The sequence below is a fragment of the Aythya fuligula genome, chromosome 17 (assembly GCF_009819795.1).
Source record: "Aythya fuligula isolate bAytFul2 chromosome 17, bAytFul2.pri, whole genome shotgun sequence".
NCBI classification, from domain to species: domain Eukaryota; kingdom Metazoa; phylum Chordata; class Aves; order Anseriformes; family Anatidae; genus Aythya; species Aythya fuligula.
This window is the reverse complement of record NC_045575.1, coordinates 8,824,821-8,850,399: the sequence shown is the minus strand read 5'-3', so window position 1 is coordinate 8,850,399 and position 25,579 is coordinate 8,824,821. Positions and strand designations below refer to the sequence as shown.

The following is a 25,579-nucleotide window of genomic DNA, read 5'->3' as shown; positions in this document are numbered from 1 at the left end:
GAAGTGTACTTGCTACATATTCCAGATGCTCAACATAATTGATTTGACAATTACCAAGCATACTTCAACATTGATGCTGAAATCATAGGGAACATACAGAAAAAAAACTTAGCTGAACAAAGGACTGGACAAGCTCAGCAAGCCAAAGAGTAATCCAAAACCCAGCTAGCCACTCTCCTTTGAAGGCAGAAACACTCTTAGAGATACCTTTCTAAATGGGGACAATTAAACGTTCTGAAAGATGCCTATGAACCCGCAACACATCCGGGGTGTTGGTAAATTTGGAGCAGGAACACCTGATGGATCCCCTGGGATGATGCAGCCCATATGGGAGGTAAGGAAGTCAGAAAAGAGTTGAGCAGTTTTAGTGTATTTTGCCAATCAGAGAATCATAGAATATCCCGAGTTGGAAGGGACCCGTGAGGATCATCAAGTCCAACTCCTGGCACCACACAGGTCTACCCAAAAGTTTAGACCATGTGACTGAGTGCACAGCCCAAACGCTTTTGAAATTCACAGGCTTGGTGCAGTGACTACGTCCCTGGGGAGCCTGCTGCAGTGTGCAACCACCCTCTCGGTGAAGAACCTCTTCCTGATGTCCAGCCTAAGGTTCCCCTGCCTCAGCTTAACACGGTTCCCGTGGGTCCTAGCACTGGTGTTCTATCACTGGCGTTTACAGAGAATTACAATCAACACACACTAACCTGGAAAGCACAGCACCACATCTAAAACCCATGGACGACTACTCTGCTTTAACAGCATGTCCCACCAAATCATTTCTCAAACTGGTTAATTTTATTAAGTCTTCATACACTCATGCTAGCTTAAGAAAGGGATTGCAGAAATTGAGCTTGGCAGAACATAAAAATAACACAGAAATAAATATTTGCCAAGTCAAGGGAAGGACCACAAACAAACTACATAGTTAAATCAACCTGTACACAAACGCTATTTTAAAATTCCATTTCTTAGGCCACCTCAGCAGGAGTATTTCGCATAATAGGCAAAAACTGGTGTCAGGTATACAACTGGCTTCCTTCCCAGAAGAATTGTGCCCTCTAATAGCTCCTGCTCAAGGCAGCCTGCAGCTCAACTGTGACTGTGTTAGTTGTAATAGGCAAATAAGAGGTAAAGTCACCACATGAGTCATATAAACACAGTTTTAAAGGCTTAACTTTAGCCTGTGCATAACTTCTTGCCAGCCAGCCAGCCAGAAGGGGCAGCTTTAGAAGAGACTGTCACATATCAGCTAAAACCAGACAGCGTTCCCAAGCTGGTCACAAGCAGAACAAAGTTTGCACACCCAGAAGTTTTCCATATCTCCAACTTCCCAAATAATCTTGTTTGGAACTATGCTAAAATAAAATTTGTACTCAGGTCAAAACTGTATAGAAATTGATAGATTTGAGTAAAAGTGATGTTTTGCAAAAGATGCAACAGAATCCAAATGGTCAGTTTTTAACTGTCTAAAGCGTTAAATCAGGAAACTGAAAAACCAAAGAATTTAACACTGAGATCATTAACAGAAGGGAGATACCAAGGAGAACTGTCACAGCTACAAATTGCTTAAGGCAAATCCTCAGCAGTTTAAACTGCTGCACAGTGTGCATCATCAGAGCAAGTGTTTATTTCTCCTTGAGCAGGTACGACCAGAGTCTGCCTGCAGCCAGCAGCATTAACAGCAACTGCTGCATTAATAGCCAACGCATCAAAGCTGAGTTTGTTTTGCTCTGGCAAATAAAAGAATGAACAAAAGCATGACAACAGATTTCCCATAAACACAAAAACAGTGGGAATATTTTACAAAGAGAGGGAATATTTTACAAAACTGGAGACAAATCATCAGTAATTATCTAATAAATGATAAATGTAACTTGAGAAACACGTTTTCCGTAAAAGAGACGAAAACCTACTTTTAAATCAGAATATGTAGTAAATAAATACTATATTCTGGATGATCTATCCACAAACACAATTTTAAAAGGGAAAATTTTGTGCACAATTTTTCAGGCATAAGAAGGAAAGGTTTTTGTGATGGTCACCAAGATTCACAACAGAGATACTGAATTAGTGTTTCCATTTAAATATACAAGACAACCACATCAAACTGAATCAAACCAAATGAACTGAAAACCAAGTCAAGTGTAAATCATTCTGAAGTCACTGCAATTCCATTATTGTTAGATACTCTGTACCAAAACTTCATTCACTGATAGGAATTTTCCTCAATTACCAACATTAAACTTTTCTTTCCATCCCTTCTTTTCGATGAAGAAAACCCCACAAGTGTTTGCTCAGTTCATTGTTTAAGATCTTGCACCATCTAGCCAACCCCAATGCACATCTGGCTCTAACCTGACATCTCTGTAGTCTGTGAAAGTGTTTCAGTAAACAGGATCCAGAAGATTACATAGCTGTATCTACAACAATATGCTTGACAAATCAATTTGGCCCCCACCCCTGCAGCTGGCAATGAGTAACCCTGATATACTACAGCACAGGCATTTGCAAGGCACATATTAAAATGCAGTAATATAAATGGATGATAAAATATTTGTCTTTTTTTTTTTTTTTTAGTACATTCTGAAATATTTTCTGGACTGAAAAGCAGAGGAAAGTAAATCAGCAAAAACCTTGTTTCATATGTAAAAAAACAAAACAAAACAAAACCAAAAAACAGGCTGTTTCAGGATTAAGTGTAAGTAGGAACCAAGTAGAACAGTATCACCCACATCCAGAAGGGCTACAGCTATCCTTCTATTTGAAAAATTAAATGCTGTTTGAACCTTTAGAGAAAAACATGTAGAAGAATGCAGCAGGGTATTATGTTTGTTTGATATCTTTCATTGCTTCATTATGGTCACTTGGACAGCTGTATGGCATTTTATTCGTAAAGGCTCAGATATATCTTTATAAAAAAAAAAAAAATCTATTTATGGAGCCCAGTATTCCTTTACAGATAGAGGCTTAATCAAACAGACAACACCAAGAAGAAGTTTGCAGAGCTATGAAGTTCAAAATAAGATCTTTTCTATAATTACTCGTAACTTCTCTCTCTTTTTGAAGACTAGCAGCTCATCTTTCAAATGAAGGTTATCTGAAAAATGCGATTTCCCCTTCTACAAATGGCTATACCATTAAGTGTTATTTTGGTTAAGGACTAGTACAGTATTTTGGGTAAATGAAGTTGACAATTAGATAGAAAAAGATCAGCTTAAAAATTCAGCTGCTCATTAGTGGATTTAGAGAAAGAAATGTTGTCCTTTTCATTAGAAAAATATTTTCTTAAAATATATGGCAATGAATAAGAATCACAGACAAGGCTGTCTGGTTCAAGGGAAGAGCAGAAATTTTTAAGCACAAATGTGCATAAACTGGAATTTAGTAAGAGATGCAATGTGAAACAGCAAGAGTGGGTATTTCCTATAGGAATATTCTTTTTGAGACTTAATTGAAGAAGTAAAATAAAAATATTGGAAGAAATATACGGGAGAGGAAATTGTATTTCAGACTTTTATTAAAATCTGTTAATGAAGATTCTTCATTTGAAGCCCCTCTTGCAACAATTGTCTTTAGATAGTGTTGGCTCTTCAAATGCACCAACTGATAATGTGAGGGTATCTAGCTACTTCTAGGGACATTCGGTCTAAAGAATTGTAAGGATGTATGAGACACTGTTGCTCTGAAAACTTCTCTGTAGACCCTCAATGTGGATTAAGTAGTTATTTAGCAACTTTTCATAATTCTCACAGGCACATTTTTACTGTGTTACGGACCTGTCAGTGCAAGCACTGTAAGAAGGAACTTTATCTAATGCTAACTGCTGAATTATTATTCTTCACGTGGGCTACATTCTTCAAATGATAGCTTTTGAGATTTGGCAACAATTCTGAGTTAAATCTGTGCTTTTATACCATGATGAAGTTTCACAGATACCAAGCGGAGTTGCATTCACTGGGTTAACATCCATGACATTCAAACTGTCCTTAACAGTCATAAGAGCACCATAGGAATGGCAGATTAATTTTCTTAATAACAGGGTTACTGTGTTGAAAGAGCATGTGCTTATAAATAGCAGTTGGTACAGAACTCACTTCTAAAGTAGGCTTCTGCTTAATATTAATAAGACATGTTCAACTGTGGCTTAACTGCTGCTAAGTATTCAGAAAAACAGGAGGCAGAAGCAATGGCAGAGTGAAGTTTTCCCTTAATTTGACAAACAAGGTTACAACAAACATTTTAACAGCTTATGACAAATGGATAGATGAAATCATTCTGAGACATTAGCATTCTGCACAAAGCCCTGAAGTGCCAGGATGTATCAATTCAATGATAGCTAAGGCACTTACTTGAACTCTTTTGCCCGAGAGCTGTTACATGAATTCAGGTACATTTTAGGAAAATAAAAGCTGATCAAAACTAAAGTTTCTCAATTCCTTCCTTGTGACAGTGAGTCTTTTCCACGCAATATTCAAGACTGCTGGGTCTTCACACGTTTCATTAGTTCCTCCACAGTTCTTGTCAGAGAACATCTCACCTTCTGCCAGTCAGATGAAGATGTGTGACATCAACGAAAAAACACACAGGAAACATGGCAAAGCTGGATTTTGAGACAAACTACTTCATTATTACATCTTATTGAAAGTATTTTCTCTGCAGAGGAAATGCTATCCCAGTTCCAAAATTCTACCACAGATATCCATGACGTTTGCTTGTATTGCTGTGAAGTAAAGCCTGGGGTAGCTGTGCATGCTATACAGGCAAAGAAGGAAGAGGGGAAAGAACAAGCCAAACAAGGGTTGATTACTGATTCATTTCTGTTATCATGGAAGCACAGAGAGGTTGACAGATTCCTTTAAGTACAGCGTACCCTGAAAACCAGGAGCTGCACGTGCTAGTCTTTACAATCCGTAAGATCGAGTTGGAAGCCACATCGCTGTGACAGAGGTAGGCTTATAACGAAGCTTTAGAATGAAGAGTTCTTCTGTGCCAAATTATTCGAGGTATCAAGACCACTTTTCCACTCAAGTTGTTGTTATAGAACAAAAGCTTGTTTTCCTAGAATATTGTGCACATTTTGAAGGAGGGAAATAGCAGTAAAGGCAGTAACTAAATCCTCATTAAGAACTCTACTGTCTTAGGGTGCCATAGGCCATGGGTGGAAGATTCACACTCTGTGGTATCAGGACACTACAGAAAGTTCAGTAATATGATGCCATGTTATCCATTTCCTTCTCAAAGCATTAGCTGCACATTCAGTCTCCTATATGCTAGAGAATCTATTCACCTCACTCTCTTAGGAAAGAAAGCTTCAGGAAGTCTGGCTGGAAAGGCAGTACGTCAGTAGTCCAGGCTCTTTAGGCTACATAATTAATCTGAATAGCTTAATAACTTGGGTTATTCCAAGCAGCGTGGCAACAAGTTCTTGCTTTCGAACAGTTGTTTCCAAGCTTAGTAGCTGAAGCAATCTGAAGCAATCCAGAACAGTGTCACTCAAGTTTGAAGGGACTCAAATGTTGCCAGTTTTCAGTGAAATGGGGATTAGCATTTCAGTAAGATTTCCATCTGGTAGCTAATGTTGGTTCTATCCCATGAATCTTTTCAATTATTAGGGTTTCAGGTTTCAAAGTATTTGTAAATTGCTGTAACATACAGCATGACATTCTGCCAGTCTGGACGTTCAGTTCGCACCATTTCATTGATGTCCTGTCACAGAAAACAGATTGGTCAAAATCAGGAATAACAGCCTCGTGAGGAACGCGGTAATATTTTTACAAATTCATGGTAATGGCAAATCTGAAAGGCTCCACAATCTAAAGTACTGATGAAGAAAATTCTCATACATCTGGAAGAAAATTCCTCCATACAAGTTTATTACCTTCAGAATGTAAACAGCTATAAACAGGATACCTGCAGGTAGACATTTCAATCTCAAGTCAGAAAAATAGCTAACAGCGAATACTGACCTGTGCCCCTTTTAGTACAATTAGCCATCATGACTTTACTGTTCACCAACCCCTTACATCAGCCTCAGAAGTCAATGCAATCTACCCAGGAACTGAGAGGCACAGAACTAAAGCACAGATATTAACTGAACCTAAAGGTCAAAATTTGTACCAGGATAAGAGTCAATAAATGACGATCTCACTTTACAGTAGACCTCTGAACCTGAAATTACTTTGATAGGCATTTTTGAGTAAAGAAGCAAGGAAGAGGAAAGTTGGCTTTACCGCCAGTTTGGGTACGTGCAAAATTCAAAGCATCAGTGCGTGTTTAACTGATAGGCCAGTTCAGGCATTTCTTAACAACACTATGCCAGTCTGTCTGGGAATAAGCCAGGCAAACACAGCCTCACTTACCCTTTTCAGCACACGTACAAAGGAAAACAGCAATGTAGTTCCTAAGTGTTTTTATTTACTGTAAGGAAGTGTTTTGTAAGCTTTGCTTACAAGAATCTCCAGAATTTAAGAAAGAGAAAGTGTTTGTTAGTTTGTTTTTAATTCTGCACATGAAAGTAGCTGAACGCTTTCCTATTCTGGGAACAAATAACTTCCCCTTATGTTACCACTACTATTTGCATACAGTAGTTTTCAAACCCTTGTTCACCCTCCACCCATGGTCAAGGAGGAAAACAAAACAAAACACCATGCACGCTGGGTATGTAGGTATGTAAATAAATACTAAATCCTTAAGATGGACACAATTTGCACAGGGGATTTAATTCCTTTTAATTTGCTTTTTCAGGATGCCTGTAATTAAGTACATGGCAAAAATCAAAAGGACAAACAGCAATCAACTAGTCTAAAGCTAAATTATGTAAGAATTACCGAGGTTATTTTCCACAATCTACTTCTTACATCAGCACTTGTAAGAAACTTCCAGATTTCAGATCTCTGACAAAGCTGAAGTAGTAATGCCCAAGAGCTGCATTGCCATTGTGAGCAAATACAATGGTGGAGTAAAGGCTCTGATAAGGATCAAGTAAAGTGGTATTTTTAAAAATGTCTGACTTTGTTCTATTCTTAGTTGCTAACTATGGCAGCTTTGTTACAATCTAGGTTACAAAAGTATCACTTGAGTATCGTTCTGATCCTGGCAATTGTACCCAGGATCAGAATTTCTGCAATTACTCACAAAGGGCTTGGATACGTTCAATTCACTACCTTCAGGAGTCTTCCAGTAAATACTATCAGATAAAAAACTAATTCCTTTACACTGAAATTTGTGTAAAAAAAGCTTATAATAAACAATAATTAAAAAAATAAATCAATAACTTACAATCCCAACAAATTAAATCTAAACATAACTGTCAAGATTTTAACTATACATTACACTGAGCAAAAGAACAACTTGATTTATAATTCTGGAAGTCCAACAGAGGCAAATGATTAGAAATCAGGTCAGATATGGGAGAGAATTAACTTATTCTTGAAGACAGTATCACTTAACTATTTTTCCAATTAATCTCAAAAAGTACATTGCCTTTTTATGGTTTCTTATTTCATATTGAAAGATGAGATTTTTTTTTAATCTTCCTTTTATATATTTATAATATATATGAGAGTTTATCTCACAGAACCACTGGATATCCTGAATCAAAAGGGACCTGCAAGGACCATGGAGTCCAACTCTTGGCTCCACACAGGACTATCTAAAAACTTGTCTGAGAGCACTGTCCAAACACTTCAGCTCAAGCAGGCTTGGTGGTGCGACCATGTTCCTGAGGAGCCTGTTCCAGTGCCCAGCCATCCTCACAATTAAGAGCCTTTTCCTAACATCCAACCCGAACCTCCCCTAATGCAGCTTCATGCCATTCCCCATCTGTCATTGGCTATTATGCTGTTGCTTTTGCTGCAGCAGCTTGAGTGCAGATCTTTATCTCAGTCACTGTTTTAGTGCAAAAAACAGTATTAAGTTGTTGACCACACTGGGTTTATATTAGACTGACAGAGATTAAACAAATTCATTTATGTATGAGCGTATCGTTTTTTTCAGTCAAGTCTGATACAGGGACTAAAACATCTAGCTGAGCTCATCTGCTATTATTTTTAAATATTAAGCATCAAAATCTTTCAAAAGCACAAAATAGAATCATTTGATTTTTACAAATGGGACATAATTCATTCAGTATGTATTTAAAACTTACCAGAGTAGATTTGATGCCAACACTTTCAGCTGCCTGAAAAGCCAAAGTGAAATTTCTTCTCTGCATGAGATATAAAAACATATTAGAATCTAAGGAAATACTACTTCAAACATAATAAAGTGTTGTTAAGAATGTTTATAGTAAAGCTGCTACTTTTACTTCAAATGGAGTCTATAATTTGACATTGTTGGTTTAAAAAGAGCCATAGGAATGAACATGTCCTAATATCTAAAATCTTAAGAGATCTTTTAAATTTATTTATTCCTTATTCATAAAATAATGCTGAAAAAAAAAAAAAACACATAATGAAGAATACTGACTTTTTAAATGCTAATTAAGTGGTTTACTCTTGAAAAGATAATAAATATGAAAATCTCTGCAACGTTCATGAAGTACTGTTGCATGTTTTTGGAATTACCAATAATACATCTCCAGATCGCATACCAGTAGGTATCCATAACAGCACGCTAGGATACACACAGAGTACTCTACAGTCTTAACATCTTCAAGTTTATCTTCAGTTTGCATACAACTTAAAAGCACAGTTACTTAACAGTATGATAAAGTCGGATAAAAGAACATCCTTGTGATATTGAAAGAGATAGAAGAAATATTGAAAGATAAAAGTTTGATGGGTTTCTAAACTTTAAGTTTAAGTGCTCCTTGCTGCTAAAACCTTAACTGAAAACATTTCCCAAGGGTTAAGGTAAAAAAAACAAACAAACAAACAAAAAAAAACAACAAACTCAGACTTAAATTTATAATCTTCCTTTTTTCAAAGATCTTGTAATATTGAAAGGGCATAAGGAAAATAGCAGATAGCAGTAAGGTAGTCTGAAGTGTTTCAAATATGATTCTTAGTAAGACTGCTTTTGTATTTTTTATTTATTTATTTATTTTTAGAAACTGAACTTGTTTCATTTTTACTAGCCCATATTAATTATTTAGCCTCAGTCCCAGGAATAGAACTTTTTAATGTCATACCTTGTCCTGGCTGTTTAGTTCTTGATAGGGAATATGGGCTGGGAGATATGTGTGGAGGACGGCACAGAAAGCCAAGCCATCATTCCAGCTGCTGCTGAAGTTCGTTATGTCGATATTCTTGAAGAGAAAAATACAAACGAAATAAAATTAACATAATCTAACAAATGTCAGTTCTACCAACACTTATTATTTTTTTTAATTAATCCTTTGAAGAAGTCAGCACACAAAGCAAGCAGCCTAACATCAAAGTTCTGTGGTAATAACCCAAAACACACTACTATGGCAAATAAAAAAGTCATGGTAAAAATGTCAGTTAACTTATATATTACTTACACAAAGTAGGTAACATTAAACATCAAAAATGTGCAAACACTGTTAAAAGATGTACAAAGATATGCCAGAAAAAGTTTTAAAAGAATAGATTTGGTATAATCATACGCTGCAAGATATAAAAGCAAACGTGTAACAGACACGTGCCAGGACTCTTTCTAAAATCCCTGAAATGAATCACATGCTAGTATTTCTGTTAGGACAAGGTTTTACTTCTGTGCTTCAGCTGCATTAATAACCAGGTAAAATTTGTGGAAAAGTATCTTTTTTTCTAAACAAACCATTTCTATACAGAAACTTATGTGGACAACATTGCAAACAGAAAATAAGTTGTCATTGCAAATAAAGATCTTCAACAGATTTAACAGCAACAGCAGTAAGGAATCAAGTTTGGGGGATTGAAACCAAAAATGAAATATGCAGTCTTGCACTCCTGATCCTTTGGTTCCAGTAGGAAACTCAGTGGTACTGGTAAATCAGCCTCCTGAGACTGCATACAAGGTTACTGTAAAAAGAGGCAGCCTTGTCCAAACGAGTTATGAACAAGATGCCTCAGTGACCTTTTAAATTACTGTACACTTGGCTGTTGGCAGTCAAACAATGCTACAGAGGCTAAGTGGGTAGCAGTCAGTTTAAACTTTAATTAACAAACAACCAGTGACAACAACTCAGTCTTTTGCCCCCCCCCCTTTTTTTTTTTTTTTTTTTTTTTTAAAGACCTCTTTGAAGAAAAGTGACTATGCTTTAATACCTAACTCTCTTATCTGGGTTTTAGCAGAAGCTAACCAGCTCCCCTACCTAGTTTTTAAAGCTTTAATACAACAGGAATTATTTATAACCTTCCATCACAGAATCACAGAAATGATTGCACAAGTCACCTTTTCAGCTGACACAAACTTAGCAGGCATCGCAGCCTTTGACAGGACACCAAACTTTCCGTCCCTCTAGCAGAAGGACCCACATGGGATCCATTTTAGAGGCACCAAACATGCTGACAACTAAGGCAGTCACATTTCTTGTGAAACCGATGATCTGGATTACAAATGGAAGACAACTGCAATCCCCCCCCGCAACTGAGGGAAAAAACAAAACTAAATGCAATTTCTAGAAGAATGTGAGGGAAATCTCCATTTCCTGCTCAGCTTTAGCACTTTTAATACAAAGTCTGCAAAAGGCAGGTTCAGATGACGGTGACGTACACGTACGTGCTCGCACTCACAATGCCCAGGGCAGTGGTCTGAGCCCTGCCTGCCGCCCAGCCGCCTGCTTGCGAACGGAAATGTCATTGTTGGAGACCCCCAGTCTGTGGGAACGTGTTCTTCACACAGCTTCCTGAAGCCACAGGGATGGGAAAATAATAATAATAATAAAGGAGAAAAAAAAAAAAAAGAAGCTCTCCCTCCTTTCTCCTCAAGAGACAGGAAATTGGATTTAAATCAATGCATGTTTAAAACTTTTTTTGATGTTACTTAAATTAGGCAAACAAATGCAAGGCACGGCACGAGACTGGGGGAAAAGGGAAAAATATAAGAAAGGAGGGATGCTGAAGCATTGCTGAATCTGATTTTCAGTTTCCAATATACCAGTTTCCAGTCTTGTGACTTAATGCTGCTTAGTTTCAATGAGTACCTAATGAATTGCTACTACGGAAGAACACACTATATGTACTGTAGATTGGGAATTCATAAAGCCTGTCACTGTATAATCAAAATAAAGTTTGATAGTACCTTGCCTCTCAAAGCTTACTATTACTTTGTTTGTTTATTTTAGATTGATTGGCTATGCACAAAGATAACTGAGCAACTACTAGCATGATAAATAGTAGCTACAGCTCATCACCTGATGTTGTTTACAGCTTATACAGCACAGCAAAGGAGCATTGCAATGAAGATTCTGAAGAAGGTTTTGTGGCTGGCTACAGGGAGAAACTCTCCCAGGCTACTCCACACATTTCAGAGGCACAGCAATATTTATTTGAAAATGCAAGAGTTTGAGCTGGAACACCAGCGTCACGGAAGCAGAGGAGATCCCAGTACTGAGAGATGGAAGAATACACAGCCTTCAAAGCGAAAATAATCACTAAGATTGGAAATTCAGGAGTACAGAGAACGAAAAAGCAAAAAATACAGTGCTGTTAAAGCAGCGAGCTAGAACAGCGATCTCTGCAGCAAGATTCAGGATGGGCATCAAAAAGCAGGAATGCATTCGTCAAAACCAGAAAATATGATGCCTCCGTGATGTGTATGAGAACAGAACCTACACCTGAGGTTTAACCCTGTGGATGAAGAAGAAAGATTAGTGCTCAGACTATAAGAAAGAAAGAAATTGCCAGGTATCAAAATAGTCTGCAGACAGTACAGAATAGAACTATAGAACAATGGTGCTGAAGACAGAATTCCTCACACAATTAAAAATAAAACAAACAGGAGGAGAGCTGAGCTCCAAACTCAAGACTTTTTTTTTTTTTTTTTTTTTAAAGAGCTCTGTAAGTTTACTCACTCACCCCCACGAGTGAAAACGGGACAAAGTGCTGAAAATAGCAAATGAAACTAAGAAATTCATTTTTCCTTAAACATTATAGCTGTATAAGCAAAATATCACTTCAAATACTATTAACATCCACAGAATGTGAAATTCTGAAAATAAACAATGGAAAAAAAAAGAGACTATTTTAAAAAGTTCACATTAAAGTTTGGTTGATACTCAAGAGGAACTTGGAAAACCCCGTTTTCCTAAATCTTCCTGAAGGGTCCAGCTTTTATTATTAAGACAACAAGCAGAAAACAAATCCATCATCCAAGAATCTTAATGTATCCAGAGAAGCTGAATTAAATACAACGGAAGGAAACAATTAAAAGGGACTGGTTTCTGTTTCCAATTGCTCCAAGCATTAGGAATGATTATTACCTCTTAGACTGAAAAATTGTTATATTGGTCAGGCACAAATCTAGAAACTGGACAAACTTAAAGTTTAATCTTTTACATAGGGCTTTAAGCACATAAATGGCACTTTTAAATACAGCATAATTTTATTTCCCAAATGCTTTTAACTACTTGTGGTTTTTTGAAAAAGCTTGGTCAGTATAATGAAATCAATCTTGCATTAAGCTCTTATTTCTCAAAGACTTGACGGTAAACAGAACATCAGCCTAAGATCTCTGACATAATTTCTTCTTTGTTACTGCTTTTATTAAGTAATTGGCCCTATTAAGAGAATTCTGCTGGAATCTAGTCCGGATTTTTTCTTCAAGCCATTTCAGACCACAAAATATTAAAGCAATCGAAGGACATACTTTCAGATAAATTGTCAAATGAGGAATAAGCCTTGCTGGAGAGAGGCGAACCAGGAGGAGTTATCAGTCCTTGTCCATTAACTTTTAACACTTAGCGTGGGAGTGAAATCACTTCTAGTATTATGGAGAGATTTTTCACAAAAAGCATTTCTAATAGAGTTAAGCAACAACCTGTTGTGATAAGATCCGTGGAAGACGTGCCAACCAGGAATTGCAAATTGAGTTAGAAGACTGATTTTTTTTCTAGAGACAAAGTATAAGCAAGAATATAACATTTCAAGTAATCAAACAGACCAAATGCTATAGCCCACCCTACAGCTCTGACCAAGTGGGAGAACAATCAATGGCAAAGGAACACGCTGGTGGACCCACAACCAAAAACATTTCAAGCATGACTCAAGATCCTGTTAAGACGCAAAGAGCACAGTAACAGAAGTCAACATAAATGAAATAAATGAAATAAAATTCCCTTGTGCTCACAAAGAACAAAAAAAAAAACGGTAAGAAATTTCTTCCTGAAATAAGGTTGAAAATGTAATAGGAACAATGTGGTCCATCAACTTAGGCTGAAATATGATAGCGGTTTAACTGTAAATGAACTGAATTTGAAGATGAGTCAGCAGTGCGCAGCAATGAAGGCAAACTTTGTTTTTGCATCATTAAGGCTGAGGGATGTGATTATTACACTCTACTGGGCCCTTGTCAGGGTATACCTGGAGTGCTGGACAGAGTTTTGTCCCCTCAGCTCAAAACAGTCATTAAGAAATTAAAGAATGTCCAGCAGAGGGTTACCAAGATGATTACAAGGTTGAGGAACTTGACCAATGAAGAAAGGCTGAAAGAAGCAGGTTTATTCAGCATGAAGAAGAGAAGTGATCAGTCTTCCAAGGTATTACAGAGAAGATGGAGCTACCATCTTCCCATGGCTGCACGGTGACAGGACAAGAGGTGATAGGCACAGTTTGCTTCCAACGAAATTCTCTCTGGCTGTAAGAAAAAGGTGTTCACCATAAAACAATTAAGTTTCAGAATAGGGTGTCCAGAGAATGGAGAAATCTCCCTCCCTAGAAACATTCAGGACTGCTCAACAGGGTTCTGTACATCAGTCGAAGGGCTCTTCCAACCTATGACTTTTCTAGAATGTTTTTTAACCAGTGTAATAGTAATTTTAAAATTGTGTTATTGTTTCATTTTTTCCCCTAAATTAAGAATACAGGCTCTTTTACAATCAGAGAAAGTATTTTTTTAATGCAAGATACAAATATCATCTATAATTCTGATGCAACTTTTTTTCACCCCCAGAAAACAATGCTGCTAAAAAAGCTACAGAAACCATGGTTTCTAACTTACAGTTACAAACTAAGGACAAAGTTTCCTTAATTATCTCTTCAGCGGACATACCCACATCTGTCTTCAATCTCCCTGAACTACAAATATTACAATTTAGGCAGAGAAGCATACCACATAGCAACTATTTCACCAGCCCCTGCTCCACACAGTAAAGGATGTTCCCACATCCTAACTCAGGCTGGCTCACAAATGAGTTAGGACATAAAGAAAATAAAACCATGTGTCTATGTCTCTGTTGTATTAGTTAATGAAATAAGTGGGCTGAGAAAGCAAAAGCATTAATATGATTCTGTACTATAACATATTAAACCATTAAAACGAGATTTGAGGTTTAATTTTACAGACCTTGGCAGGCTTTTTACTGTGGCAGAAAATTACTATTAAAAAGCTTTTAAAAGCTTTTAAAGACATACAAAAAAAGAAAAGAGCATCCATAAAAAAAATAGAGGTAAACTACTAAATAAGTCTTCCCGTTAAGCTTTCAGAAGACTTCCTAGAGTGTATTTTCCCTGCAGCCTTTTCGTGGTATCAGTCAGCATCACCCTTCCTTTAGCAGGTGCAGTGGAACAGCATCTGGTAATGCCTCCAAGTTACAAAACTCGCTACTGGAAATGTCCACAATCCATCTCCTACCAGTTGCTGACCCTTCCCAACACCACAGCACCACACACCTGTGCTTACAGGTTTGCAGCAGCGCCCTGCACCTCATGCCAGGCACTCTGCAGACTGTAGGGAAGCCGTGACAGAATCGTCTGAGCTGTGCTCACTCTCTGAGTTTTATCCATCTTCCTCTCAGGTAGGGTTGGCTTTCCCACTGAGGACAGGCGTGTCTATTCCCACCCAATCCATGCCAAAGCTCACCTTGGAAAAGTCTTTGTGACTGCACGTGCCAATGGAAAGCGAGGGCTGCAACCAGACTTCTCCCCTGAGCAGAGATCAGCCTGTCTCTCGGTAGGAGGCTCAGCCCATAGTCAGCACTGGGGTTATGCAGGCAGGGCTCTTATGCTGGGAACAGCTGGATCCATCCCTACCAGATGGCTTCCTCTAAAGCAGGGAGATCAGCTCACGTTGGAGGAAAGGTAACTTTGGTGCCACGTGGCAGCGTGACCAGCAGTGCATCCCACTCCTACTGTCCTTCAGCTGTACCTTCTGCAGACCGTACAGCACGGCACACCACAGAATCCACCCTCTGGAAACCAAGTCTTGAAGACTTCCCCTTCCCTTCTTACTTGGTGTTACTCAAAGCAGGGACTGTTTCTGATACTAGCACTGGATTCAGACTGTCACCAGGCTTGAGGTTACAAACAGCAAAAGTCTGATTGCAAGTGCCGAGGAAAAGACCCAAGATGTGCAAACTAGTGCTAACTGCCTGGTTTTGCTTGCTGGACCCCGCACCACGTTAGACAAATTTGACTGTCTTGCAATCAGTGAAACTGATTGCTGTACTGATTCCCAAACCCTGGATTAGAGCTGAGGCTGTCAGTACTTCTGGCAGTAGGTGACATTGTGAAAGTATTTCTGGAATAGACTCAAGAGCAGTCCCAACCACTGACTCTTCATTTCCAGTTCTGAGAAGGCAGTAAACGGCAAAAATAAGCTATCAAGAGCCTTAAATATCAACTGTTAATGCTTCTTTCCATGCTTCCAATGCTTCAACCAAGACATGTTATTTTTCAATTTTGGCACAAAGACCATAAAAGGAGCAGTCGTCCTCAAAAAAAAAACCAATAATAGCTTCAGACATTAACATTTGAAGCATTAACAGAGATAAAGACAGCTCCATAATTTGCTCTAAATTTTGTCATAATTAAGTCTAACAAGCTGACATTTCTCTTGTATCAGAATCCAAACCAAACAGAAAAAGGAAGTATATACTTCCTTAATTCAATAATTTTTGGCTAAAGCATCACAGCTTAAACCAAGGAGAGAAGTGTTTTGGCAGCCTGACTGCTTTGATGAATCAACCAGACAGCACCAGGGAATGCATGCACACCCTGGAATCATTATTTCAGCACAGGCTTTCATGTGCACAGCATCTTGTCTACTTTCTGTGCTTCTTTAAAGTCAACAGAATAGTTTAAGTAGAATATAATACCAGTGTTTACAAAGACGCGTATAAAAGAAAAATTTTTGATTTTTAAAAAGGCAACCTGAAACAACTTCTACCTTTAACTTTGTTACTTTACATTTACAATTTGAAAAGAAATTAAAGCGTTTCTTAACTGAAAGGTCCATTCAGTCACTACAAATATTCAAAATACACAGAATATGATGTTTGCATTATTATCATGTTTGAATGACAAAATTAACTCCTGTTCTGGATTACTTATTGAACTCTAGTATTTTTACGTGGATGAAATCCTAAGTACATCCTACGATAATCCATTTTTGTTTTGTTCTGGCCTCTTTGGGATATTCATCAGCAAGAATAGCTGGTACTGTAACTGAACAACAAGCCACACAGCCACCTGAAGATCGCCTGCATGCTTGTTCTGACCAGCCCATTTGCAACCTATCCTCAATGGAAGCAAAACACTAACTCCAAAAATAACCTGCCAAATCTTAGCCTTTGGTAGAATCCTAAACTTTTGCTTTCTTCTGTGAAACTGAGGTGAAGAAAAAGAAAACAAGGCATGTGCATATAAGAAAATAATTATTTTGATTGATGCACACTGAATAGATGATCTCTTGATATACTCATCACCTTTTTCTTTCCCAGGTACCATTCAGTTGTCAAGAAATCTTCCACCCCCCATATCAGATACTTCTCCAGGTTTACAGAGACATTGCTCTTTCCAAAGCAAATATTGGACTTATTTTCATAGAATCAGAGAATGGTTTGTGTTAGAGGGGACCTTAAAGATTATATAGTTCCAACCCCCCCCCCCCCGCCCCCCCCCATGGGCAGGGAAGAAACTTGATTTTAAAAATGAAGTTTCCATTTCAAAAAATAAAATAAAATAATTTACAACTACAGATACATATCAGCAATTTCATGTTACATAGTCTGCTACAGCAATAAAGCCCAAGAACACTGAGTTAACTGAGTTAAAGCCCCATTTCTAACATAATTGACCCAAACTACCTTAATTTGGTCCCACAGCAACTGCCTCTGGAAAGTCAAACTCATACCCTCCTACACAGCCAGATTCATTTTAAAAGTGACCAAGAAATGCACGAATCCTAACATGTTGACTAAACATAATGGAGTCTTTAATACTGTTAGTCTATAAATAATTTGATACCCTCCAGATCAAACAACCATTTTTTAATAAGGGCTCAAATCAGATGTACTCAGTGCACACAATCATTTCAACAGGTAATTATCCTACTGTGACCAAGTACAGTATTGTCACCGAATTCTGTATGTCACCAGAGTATTTAAAATACAAAACAGCTTTTTTTTTTTTTTTATTGCTGCCATGTGGATAAAAAGTGTGGCTTTTTTTTTTTTTTTTTTTAAAGACATGATTTGATCTGTAAAGGTACCAAAAGCTAGGAGGTCTTCCCAGAAAAGGCATCGTTCCAATAATTAAAGGTCAGGTAATTCAAGGCTACCTTATGGATATCTTTCAGTGCATCTGTCATTAGAAGGCACGGAAAACTTAAAGAAAGCAATTTTTTCTATTCTTGCAGCAACCTTGTGACAATTGTTCTTTTGTGTTAGACTTCTGGAAGTGAATCCTCTCTCAGAATGCTGACAAAAATGGAAAATAAATTGAAATATTGCTGTAGATAAGAATGGGTAAAGGATGTGTGTATCCTGTTTATTGGCCCCATTCTTAACATGAAACATGCATGCTCACATCCTTTTTTGGATTTTTATTAGTTATGTACCCAAAATGAAAGTAGCTGTGTTTCAGCTAGGGTAAATGCTCTGTAACAGCTGGATGGGATTGTGTTGTGCTTTAAAGATATCTGGAATTTATGACAGTTTTATGACACTGCACATATTTTAGAGGAGCCAGGAGGATTCTCTTCTCTCTGGAAAATGCAGCACTTGGCACTGAACTCTGAATCAGTATGTCAGGCCCTGAGTAAAGCTAACACACGATCACATTTCAAGTATCCTGTGCCCTCTTTGTCTGAAAACTAATGGGAGATTCGGTGCTCCTTTATCTATGTGCTAAAAAAAACACAACACACACACACACACCTTATCTTAAGAGACCAACTCCGCTCTTTCATGGCTTGGGGATCTGTTGAGTCCTGAATTAAACTCACACTATCTTAGTGAGTGCAATGCTGCCTGGACTGAACAGCCTCTAGATAAAAGTTGATAGGGAACCTGCCTGCTGTTAGCTCTGCAGTGACCTTCTGCAGACTGCCAGTCTCAAAGCAAAGCATCAAGGAGCATTCTTGCTTGCAACCAGCATTCAGACTGCATGGGTATTAAAAACAACAATACCAGAGAAAGTCATACAGTTTCTTTCATCAGGAAGAATTTCTTATTCTCATTGGCTGTTTTAACCTTTTTTTTATTTTATTGAGGTACTCCTCAAAAGAATGCTACGTTTGGAAATACAGTTAAATATTGTTTCATGACTACAGACTTTCTATTAATATCAATTTCCTTCCAAATTTCCTTGAGTATATCAAGAAAACTGCACAATTTAGTAATTTATTATCATTTTTAAACAGAGTTAAGAACTAGTTTTGTGTTGTTTTTTTTTTTTTCTTTTTTAAAATCTTAAGTTTCTCACCTCCGTGAACGCATTACAATTGCTTTAAAAAAATCTTATGTGGAACTATGTATTTGTCAGAATTGCAAAGTAAAGTTTGGCATAAAAGTCTGTGAACGTGTATGAAGAGTTTAAAAAAAATCCTCCCACTATAATGGGCTGAAATAAGAGCTCCACAATGCTATTGTCTTTGAATTATTTAGCGTTCACAAAATTTCAGGCTTCTAAAACAGAGATACTTAAGACTTCTGATTAAATGCTTAAAATAATTTTCTGGAGGGATAGGAGAGCAGAAGTAATTCTTTCTTTTTATTTGAGCAGACAAAAAAATACTGGTTGCTGCAAGCAACTCCAAATACTGTATTCTCCAAAAGTACCTTATGGATACAGGAAACCTTCTGTCTGTGAAACAGTACAGACCTGGGATGTTTCCCCCCCCCCCCTCCCCCCTCCCCCCCCCCGTTAGGATTTTCAACAAATGGAATAAAAAGCAGCTCAAAAACTACAGCTCGTCTTCAAAGAGAATAACGCTTAATCATATGCTGCTGCTCATTAATAAGGGTAAGCCAACAACACCACATCTTGTTTTTAAAATTTTAAGCAACTGGCAGCGCACCCATAACTCTGTATACTTTAAGCTTTTTTGTTTGTTTGTTTTTTAATTTTAATTAATATTTATATCTGGCTATTTGATTACTATTTGTTAGCCTATTCAACTGATTTCCAATATCCAGTGCACAATACGATGCGTAATACAATTTTAAATAAATGTATGCATAGAAAATTACACCCGTGAGACAGTCTCCAGATGAGACTGAGAAAACAAAACTGAAGTGTTTGTAGTTGGTAACTACTGAAAACACAAACACATCTTTCCACAGGTGCAAAGACATACTCAAATATTGGCTTACAAAGCTGAGTTTTGCTTATCAATCTAGTAAGACTACTAATATGTATTAAACCCATTGAAATAATTCTGTTGTCAATTTTGTCCCACTAATAGCATGCAGAAACAAAAGCCTTTCAGAACTCCCTTTTACTCCCACCTTCCGCATCTCCATCCTCCCCCTCAAAATCAGGGTTAAACTCTTCCAGTTCATTTTAGAACTTGTTAAATGAAAAATAGGTGCAAGCTGAGTCTAACGTTTTTATAGCTAGCTGGAATCTGGACCTACAGCCATTCCTAGAGAACAGAAGCAGGGACATTGAGGACTTCTCTGTGCCCTCTGGCTCACGTGGCAGCTCAGAGCCAGGTGCCGGCTGGTAGCCAGCGTGCAGGTAGCCCTGACAAGCACGTGCTGGCTCCTGCCCAGACGGCAATCCAAACACAAGCAACCGGTGACATAGGAGGAAGGCAGAGGTGGTACCGATGGGAAATGCTGGGTGTAAAAGGGATTGTCACAGAGTATAGGACACTAGGAGGAGCTGGAGGTGTGAAAAGGTGCCCTGGTGATATCTGGGGGAGAGGGAAGGAGGAAGAGACATGGTCATTATTCTGATGCCTGTTTACTGCCTGTCCCTTTTGAATCCACACTTTTAACACAAAATTAAAACCCAGCAAAGCTTCTATTTCCAAAAATAGATCTGGTATTGATAATGTTTCTGAGATGTCAAAAAGCTAGATAATCACTATTCAGAAAGAATACAATGTTAGATGTATTTTTAACATTAGAACACCACTTACATGATTTCAATCAGAACTGAAATTCAGGTGATGCTGAAAAAAAGCTAAATTCTTTACAACAAAGACGAAAAATGAGTATGCTTAAAGTGGAAGACATTCTTCTCCAAAAACTAACGTCATGTAACCTCCTTGTATTATCCTGCTCCTTCAAAAGAAGGCATACATTAGTTCTACAGATGTTACATGCTATGGTTTCCAGTAGCGACAATCAGTGAACAATATTACAGTTGTTGAAGCAAGTACAATAAGTGTCAAAAGCTATTCTTCTACTAGCATCTATAAAGTTCAAGAAGAGTAGTTTTAAACAGCAATCTACACAAAAAAAACCTCTTGTACGTGCACACAGCTATAGAATGAAAAAATTGGATTTTTTTTTTCCTATTACTTTTCCTAATCAGGTAAGGAAGCTGTCAAATTATTATTTCATTTCAAGACACTATGGGAAAATATTTTTGCATTCTGTTTTACAGGATTTATACAGAAATATAACATCCTGCCTTTTTTGAAATGCGGGGAAGGAGAAAGGCTCTTTCCACAAAGAAGCTTATCCTCAGAAATAGCACAGTTTAGCACTAGACGTGCCAGAGGAAGAGGGGGGAGGGATTATACCACAAGCGTCTCCATTGTACTGAAAGACGACTTTTCCTATGGATGGGCGATCATCCTGTTATGCGGCTCTGAACTTCCTCCTGCATTGTGAGTCTCAAGTCATGGAAAGAGTAAAGTTCTTAAACTGAGGATTGTGTTGGGAATTCCAACCACTTTCAATACAAGTTAACCAAACAAATACATCACGGTCAGACTGTTAACATCCTGGTTTAGTTTGCTGAAGCCACTATTCTTTTGAAAAAATAATGTAATCAGGAGAACTCTGGATAGTTATCTTGTTACTTCTTTCGGGTTCTGATAACATTTGGACCAATTGAAAAAAATCTGGAACTGCACTAGAAAGCCAAGTACAAAACGCAAGACAATGCAACCTTTGCAAAACAAACTGTCCCTAAATAGAGACTAAATGGGAGCACACTGACAGATCCAAATACAACCAGACTAACCACCTATCAAAAAATCTCTCCAAAATCCAAGAAACATTACTATACCTGCATTTGGGAGACTATTAACATTTAAATTGCTGAAGTTCCAACTGTAGCTGAAAGTTAGTTTCCAAAGTGCAATCTGTAAAAGGCTGCTGTGAAGTGCCTCAATAAGAGGCAAGCTACCCCCTTAAGAAAAAAATCATTAACAACGTGGAGCAAAGTGACTAAGGAGCTATTAATGTTAGGTTAGGACTTGTAGCATGTGTTCCAAGAAGAGTACAGTACATACCAGTGCCATTGCAATCTATGCAGTCAACTGTGGAACAAGCTGGCTTATGCTATTGGCAGCTTCTAATTTGTTGCAGCCTCAAGTATGCTATGTTAAACAACCCTGCAGTTACCTGATAGCCTTCTGTTTTTTTCTGGCACCACTTCAGCAAGGCATTTCTCTTGGATCCTCCATATTCTCTTGCTAGGGCAGACAAGGGATCTTTCCTTTCTTCCCTAGTAATGAGGGAGAAGCACAATTTATAGCTAGTAATATATCTTAGACAACAGAAATACATACTGCGAAGTTCAAAAAAAAACACAAATTATTGTCATAGTGAAAGTAGCAAGGTGCAGCATTACTGAGTGAAAAACGGAATACACAGAAATACCTGTAGACTTGAAAATTATTTTTGAGGAATTCTTTCATTATCAAATATTCCCCCCCACACACACACACACTAAACTTTTTTCTAGGTATTCCATTCTCAATGATATTTTCTTAAGAGTTTAGAAAATTCAATTCACAACATGTCAAGTTCCAGCTTGAACCATTAAGCTAACTCAAATGACTTTATTTTGTATTTAGAAAGAGAATAAACTGATGCTATCTCTTCTGCATTTCATGGCTGATTAGAAATGTCACCTTGAAACAACAGGTTTGCATATTAGCTGCACGTTGTTATTAACAGAACATTTGCCTGAGAACTGGAGTTCTCAAAAAGGCAGGGGCAGATCTGCTAGGTTGATCTGCTATTTGATACATCGGCACAATAATGATTCACTTTTTTTGAAAGCTGTTATTGGGAACTAAGCATTGGTTATCAATTAATTTCACCTCCAGTGTCAAATTATCTCAAGTCATTTCTTCTTGAAGGCAAGACTGAGGAAGGGAAGAACGATCTTATCCAGGTAGACCACTTTCTTCCACTTGAGTCATATATTACAACCCTCTCTTAACCAGGCTTCAGAAATGAGCACTTAGATTAAAATAAATAAATATATATTATTTCAGCCCATTCCTCCAGCCTGTCCAAGTCCTCTGGATTGCACCACAACCCTCTGGCACATCAGCCACTTCTGTTTTTGTGTCATTGTCAGACTTGCTGAGGGTGTACTCTGCTCCATCATCCAGACCATTAATGAAGATGACAAACAGATCTGGACCCAGTACTGACCTCCAGGGTACTCCACTAGTAACTGGTCTCCAAGTACACCCTAGGCTGCTGACCACCACTATCTGGGCCCAGCCATTCAGCCAGCTGGCAACCCACCTCGCTGTTCGCACACCCAGCCCAAACATCAACCTCTTGTCCCTGAGGATCTACAGGGGACACGTCAAAGGCCTTACTGAAGTCCAGGCTCAGAAGAGGTCAAAGAAGGTCATCAAAACAAATAATGATGGGACTGCATATTTAATCTACAACAAAGATTATGAAACACTACGAGAACTTCAGCATAGAGCTTTGGGACAACCTATGAAAACTCAAATTTCAAGTTCCCTCTCTATGCTAAACCATACTGTTTAGCCATGGAGGAGCTGTACAGCCTGTTCTCAAATTCCAGTAAATGCACATGGTTTATATCAAGTTCTCTCAGTTATGAAAGCCCAGCTAAAGGAAATAAAATAACATAAGTTGTATGCAGACAATGAAAAATAGTTTGACATACAAGTCTTATAAGTTAGTGTATTAGGTTAACTTAATTCAAAATCAACTGAGCCAATAAAGATTCAACTAGAACAGGAACAGTAAACTTCAAATATTTGTTTTAGTGAACTATAGCAATAACTGTTTATTTTACCACGACTTTCAGAAAAAGGTAGGGGAAAAAGAGAAACTCAATCACAAAAACATACTCAAGTCCAGCAGCGGCACTGTGAGCAGTGTTCCAGAGAGCCCATTCATCGCTACGCACCCACTCCTGCAGTCTGCACTGCTCCTCCTGTTGTAGGGCTTGGAATTTCAAGCAGTGCCTAGGCAGCTTATTATCAAGATCATAACTGTACAATTACTATATGAAATGCCACATATCTGCTACAGTCTGCAGACTGCCACCCATGCAATTTTATGCTATGAGTTCAAAGCTCATATACAGGTCTTTTAGTCTTTTTTATTTCTGCATATACTTGGTCTTAAGTGCTAACATACACAATATACATTGCTGCTGATAAAGTAACCACAGATCCAAACTCAGCTTAATTTCTGCACAGTGGAAAGAACAACACATACATGTTGCAACTGATTTCAGGAATGCATTTTCAATATCCTCCACGGCTGTAAATATTCACAATTTTATAATGTAATTATTACATATTGTAATGTCTCAGAACATTAAGGATTTAATGTTTCTGCTGTACAAAAACTCTCAAGAAGTTCTGTGTCAAATAGGCTTAAAAAAGTCATTTTACCTTTGCCTCTCAGTTTCCCAATCTAACAGGCAAGACTGTGTACATACTTCACTTGCATAACATACGGTGTAAATACTCTGAGGTTCTTGTAGCTGATAACATTGATAAATTTAAACCTTTTCCTATCTGTAAAGGTTTATCTTTTTATCATACTAATAAGAGAGAGGTGCCTGGCCATTCTTACTTAGACTTACGTTATGATTTCAAGTGTGGTACAAATAACACAGGCCAATTCAGTCCTGGCTATTCAGTAGTGTCTGGAATTAAGACCCAGTCATACTGCTTTTTGTCCTCAGCTGTGACTACTAAATTTAAAGTTTATCACGTTTTCTCCAAGTCCAAGTCACGCTGTAGCTCACTTCTTGGATTTGGTTTCATGGTATATTGAACTGATGTGATGATATTATTTAGTGACATGATTTAGCTTTCTTTTCTAGTGGAGCATAAAATCATGGCATTGACCATATAAGCTCTAAAAAGTATACTGAACTGGAGGAAGCACTTTGTTTCCAAAGATTGTTGTTGCATGGGTAGCAGTAAAATCTGCAGTCTTGATGCCAACATTATATCCTAGATACACACAGACAGATAGTTATGAAATTAACACTTTTTGGTGTATAACAGAAAAAGGCTTTTACCTTATTCGACTTCTGGTTGTAGGGGTGACTGATGCTGTAGGGGAAGATGAGAGTGATAGCTGTGGTGAGGTGGTACCCATTGCCATGAGAGATGCTGGAGATGCTCCATCAGGTGCACTGATATCCCGTTTGATTTCTTCACTACTTCTTCGAGAGACTATACAGTGAAAAACGTCCATATATTGATCATTTGCCAACAATAAAACCTTTTGAACTTATTCCTGCTCTCTAACAAGCGTTAGTTCAGAAACCATGAAAAGAAATCCATATACAGTCCTAGGCTTTGACATTTTTCTTGGTACTTGCCACTAAAGAGGTATCAAGTATTTCAAGTGCACGACCACCATTTTGTTTTGACATACAGGCTCTAACTTAAGAAAATGTGATGAACACATCTAATGGTATAATGATACTTCATTACTTCCATTTGGAAGACTCCATGAATGAAAATAAATTTTAACATCAAACCATACACTTTTTCTCTAGTCCATGAAATTATGTCACTAAAAAAAAAAAAATAATTTAGTTAATAGCTGCTTTGTTTCCACTTAGTTTTAGTCAAGAATTGACACCCAAGCAATGCTCTGGACTTGAATTAAAGATCAGCAGGCAAATTAAAGATTGACCTGAGACCACCAGACAAAACGTTTTTGTCAAGAAAAAAAAAAGAGCAAGCATTACATTCTGTAGAATGGTCATGTTTTCTCTACATGGAAGAGATCCCAGTTAACAGTATGAGGTTTGCCTTTTATATCTAC

At 37.8% G+C, this 25,579-nt stretch overlaps 1 protein-coding gene across 3 annotated transcripts in view; it reads right to left on the bottom strand.

The window, feature by feature from the left end:
* Positions 1-579: 579 nt before the first annotated feature.
* SPECC1L (sperm antigen with calponin homology and coiled-coil domains 1 like) overlaps positions 580-25,579 on the bottom strand; it is a 67,678-nt gene continuing 42,678 nt past the window's right edge. For all 3 annotated transcript variants that reach the window (XM_032199028.1, XM_032199025.1, XM_032199026.1), the window contains 5 exons: positions 24,822-24,978; positions 21,908-22,010; positions 9,131-9,247; positions 8,147-8,206; positions 580-5,706 (listed from right to left, as the gene is read on the bottom strand). In XM_032199028.1, coding sequence (XP_032054919.1) covers positions 5,617-5,706; positions 8,147-8,206; positions 9,131-9,247; positions 21,908-22,010; positions 24,822-24,978 — 527 coding nt within the window. In that variant the 3' untranslated portion in view covers positions 580-5,616. The remainder of the gene's footprint in view (positions 5,707-8,146; positions 8,207-9,130; positions 9,248-21,907; positions 22,011-24,821; positions 24,979-25,579) is intronic.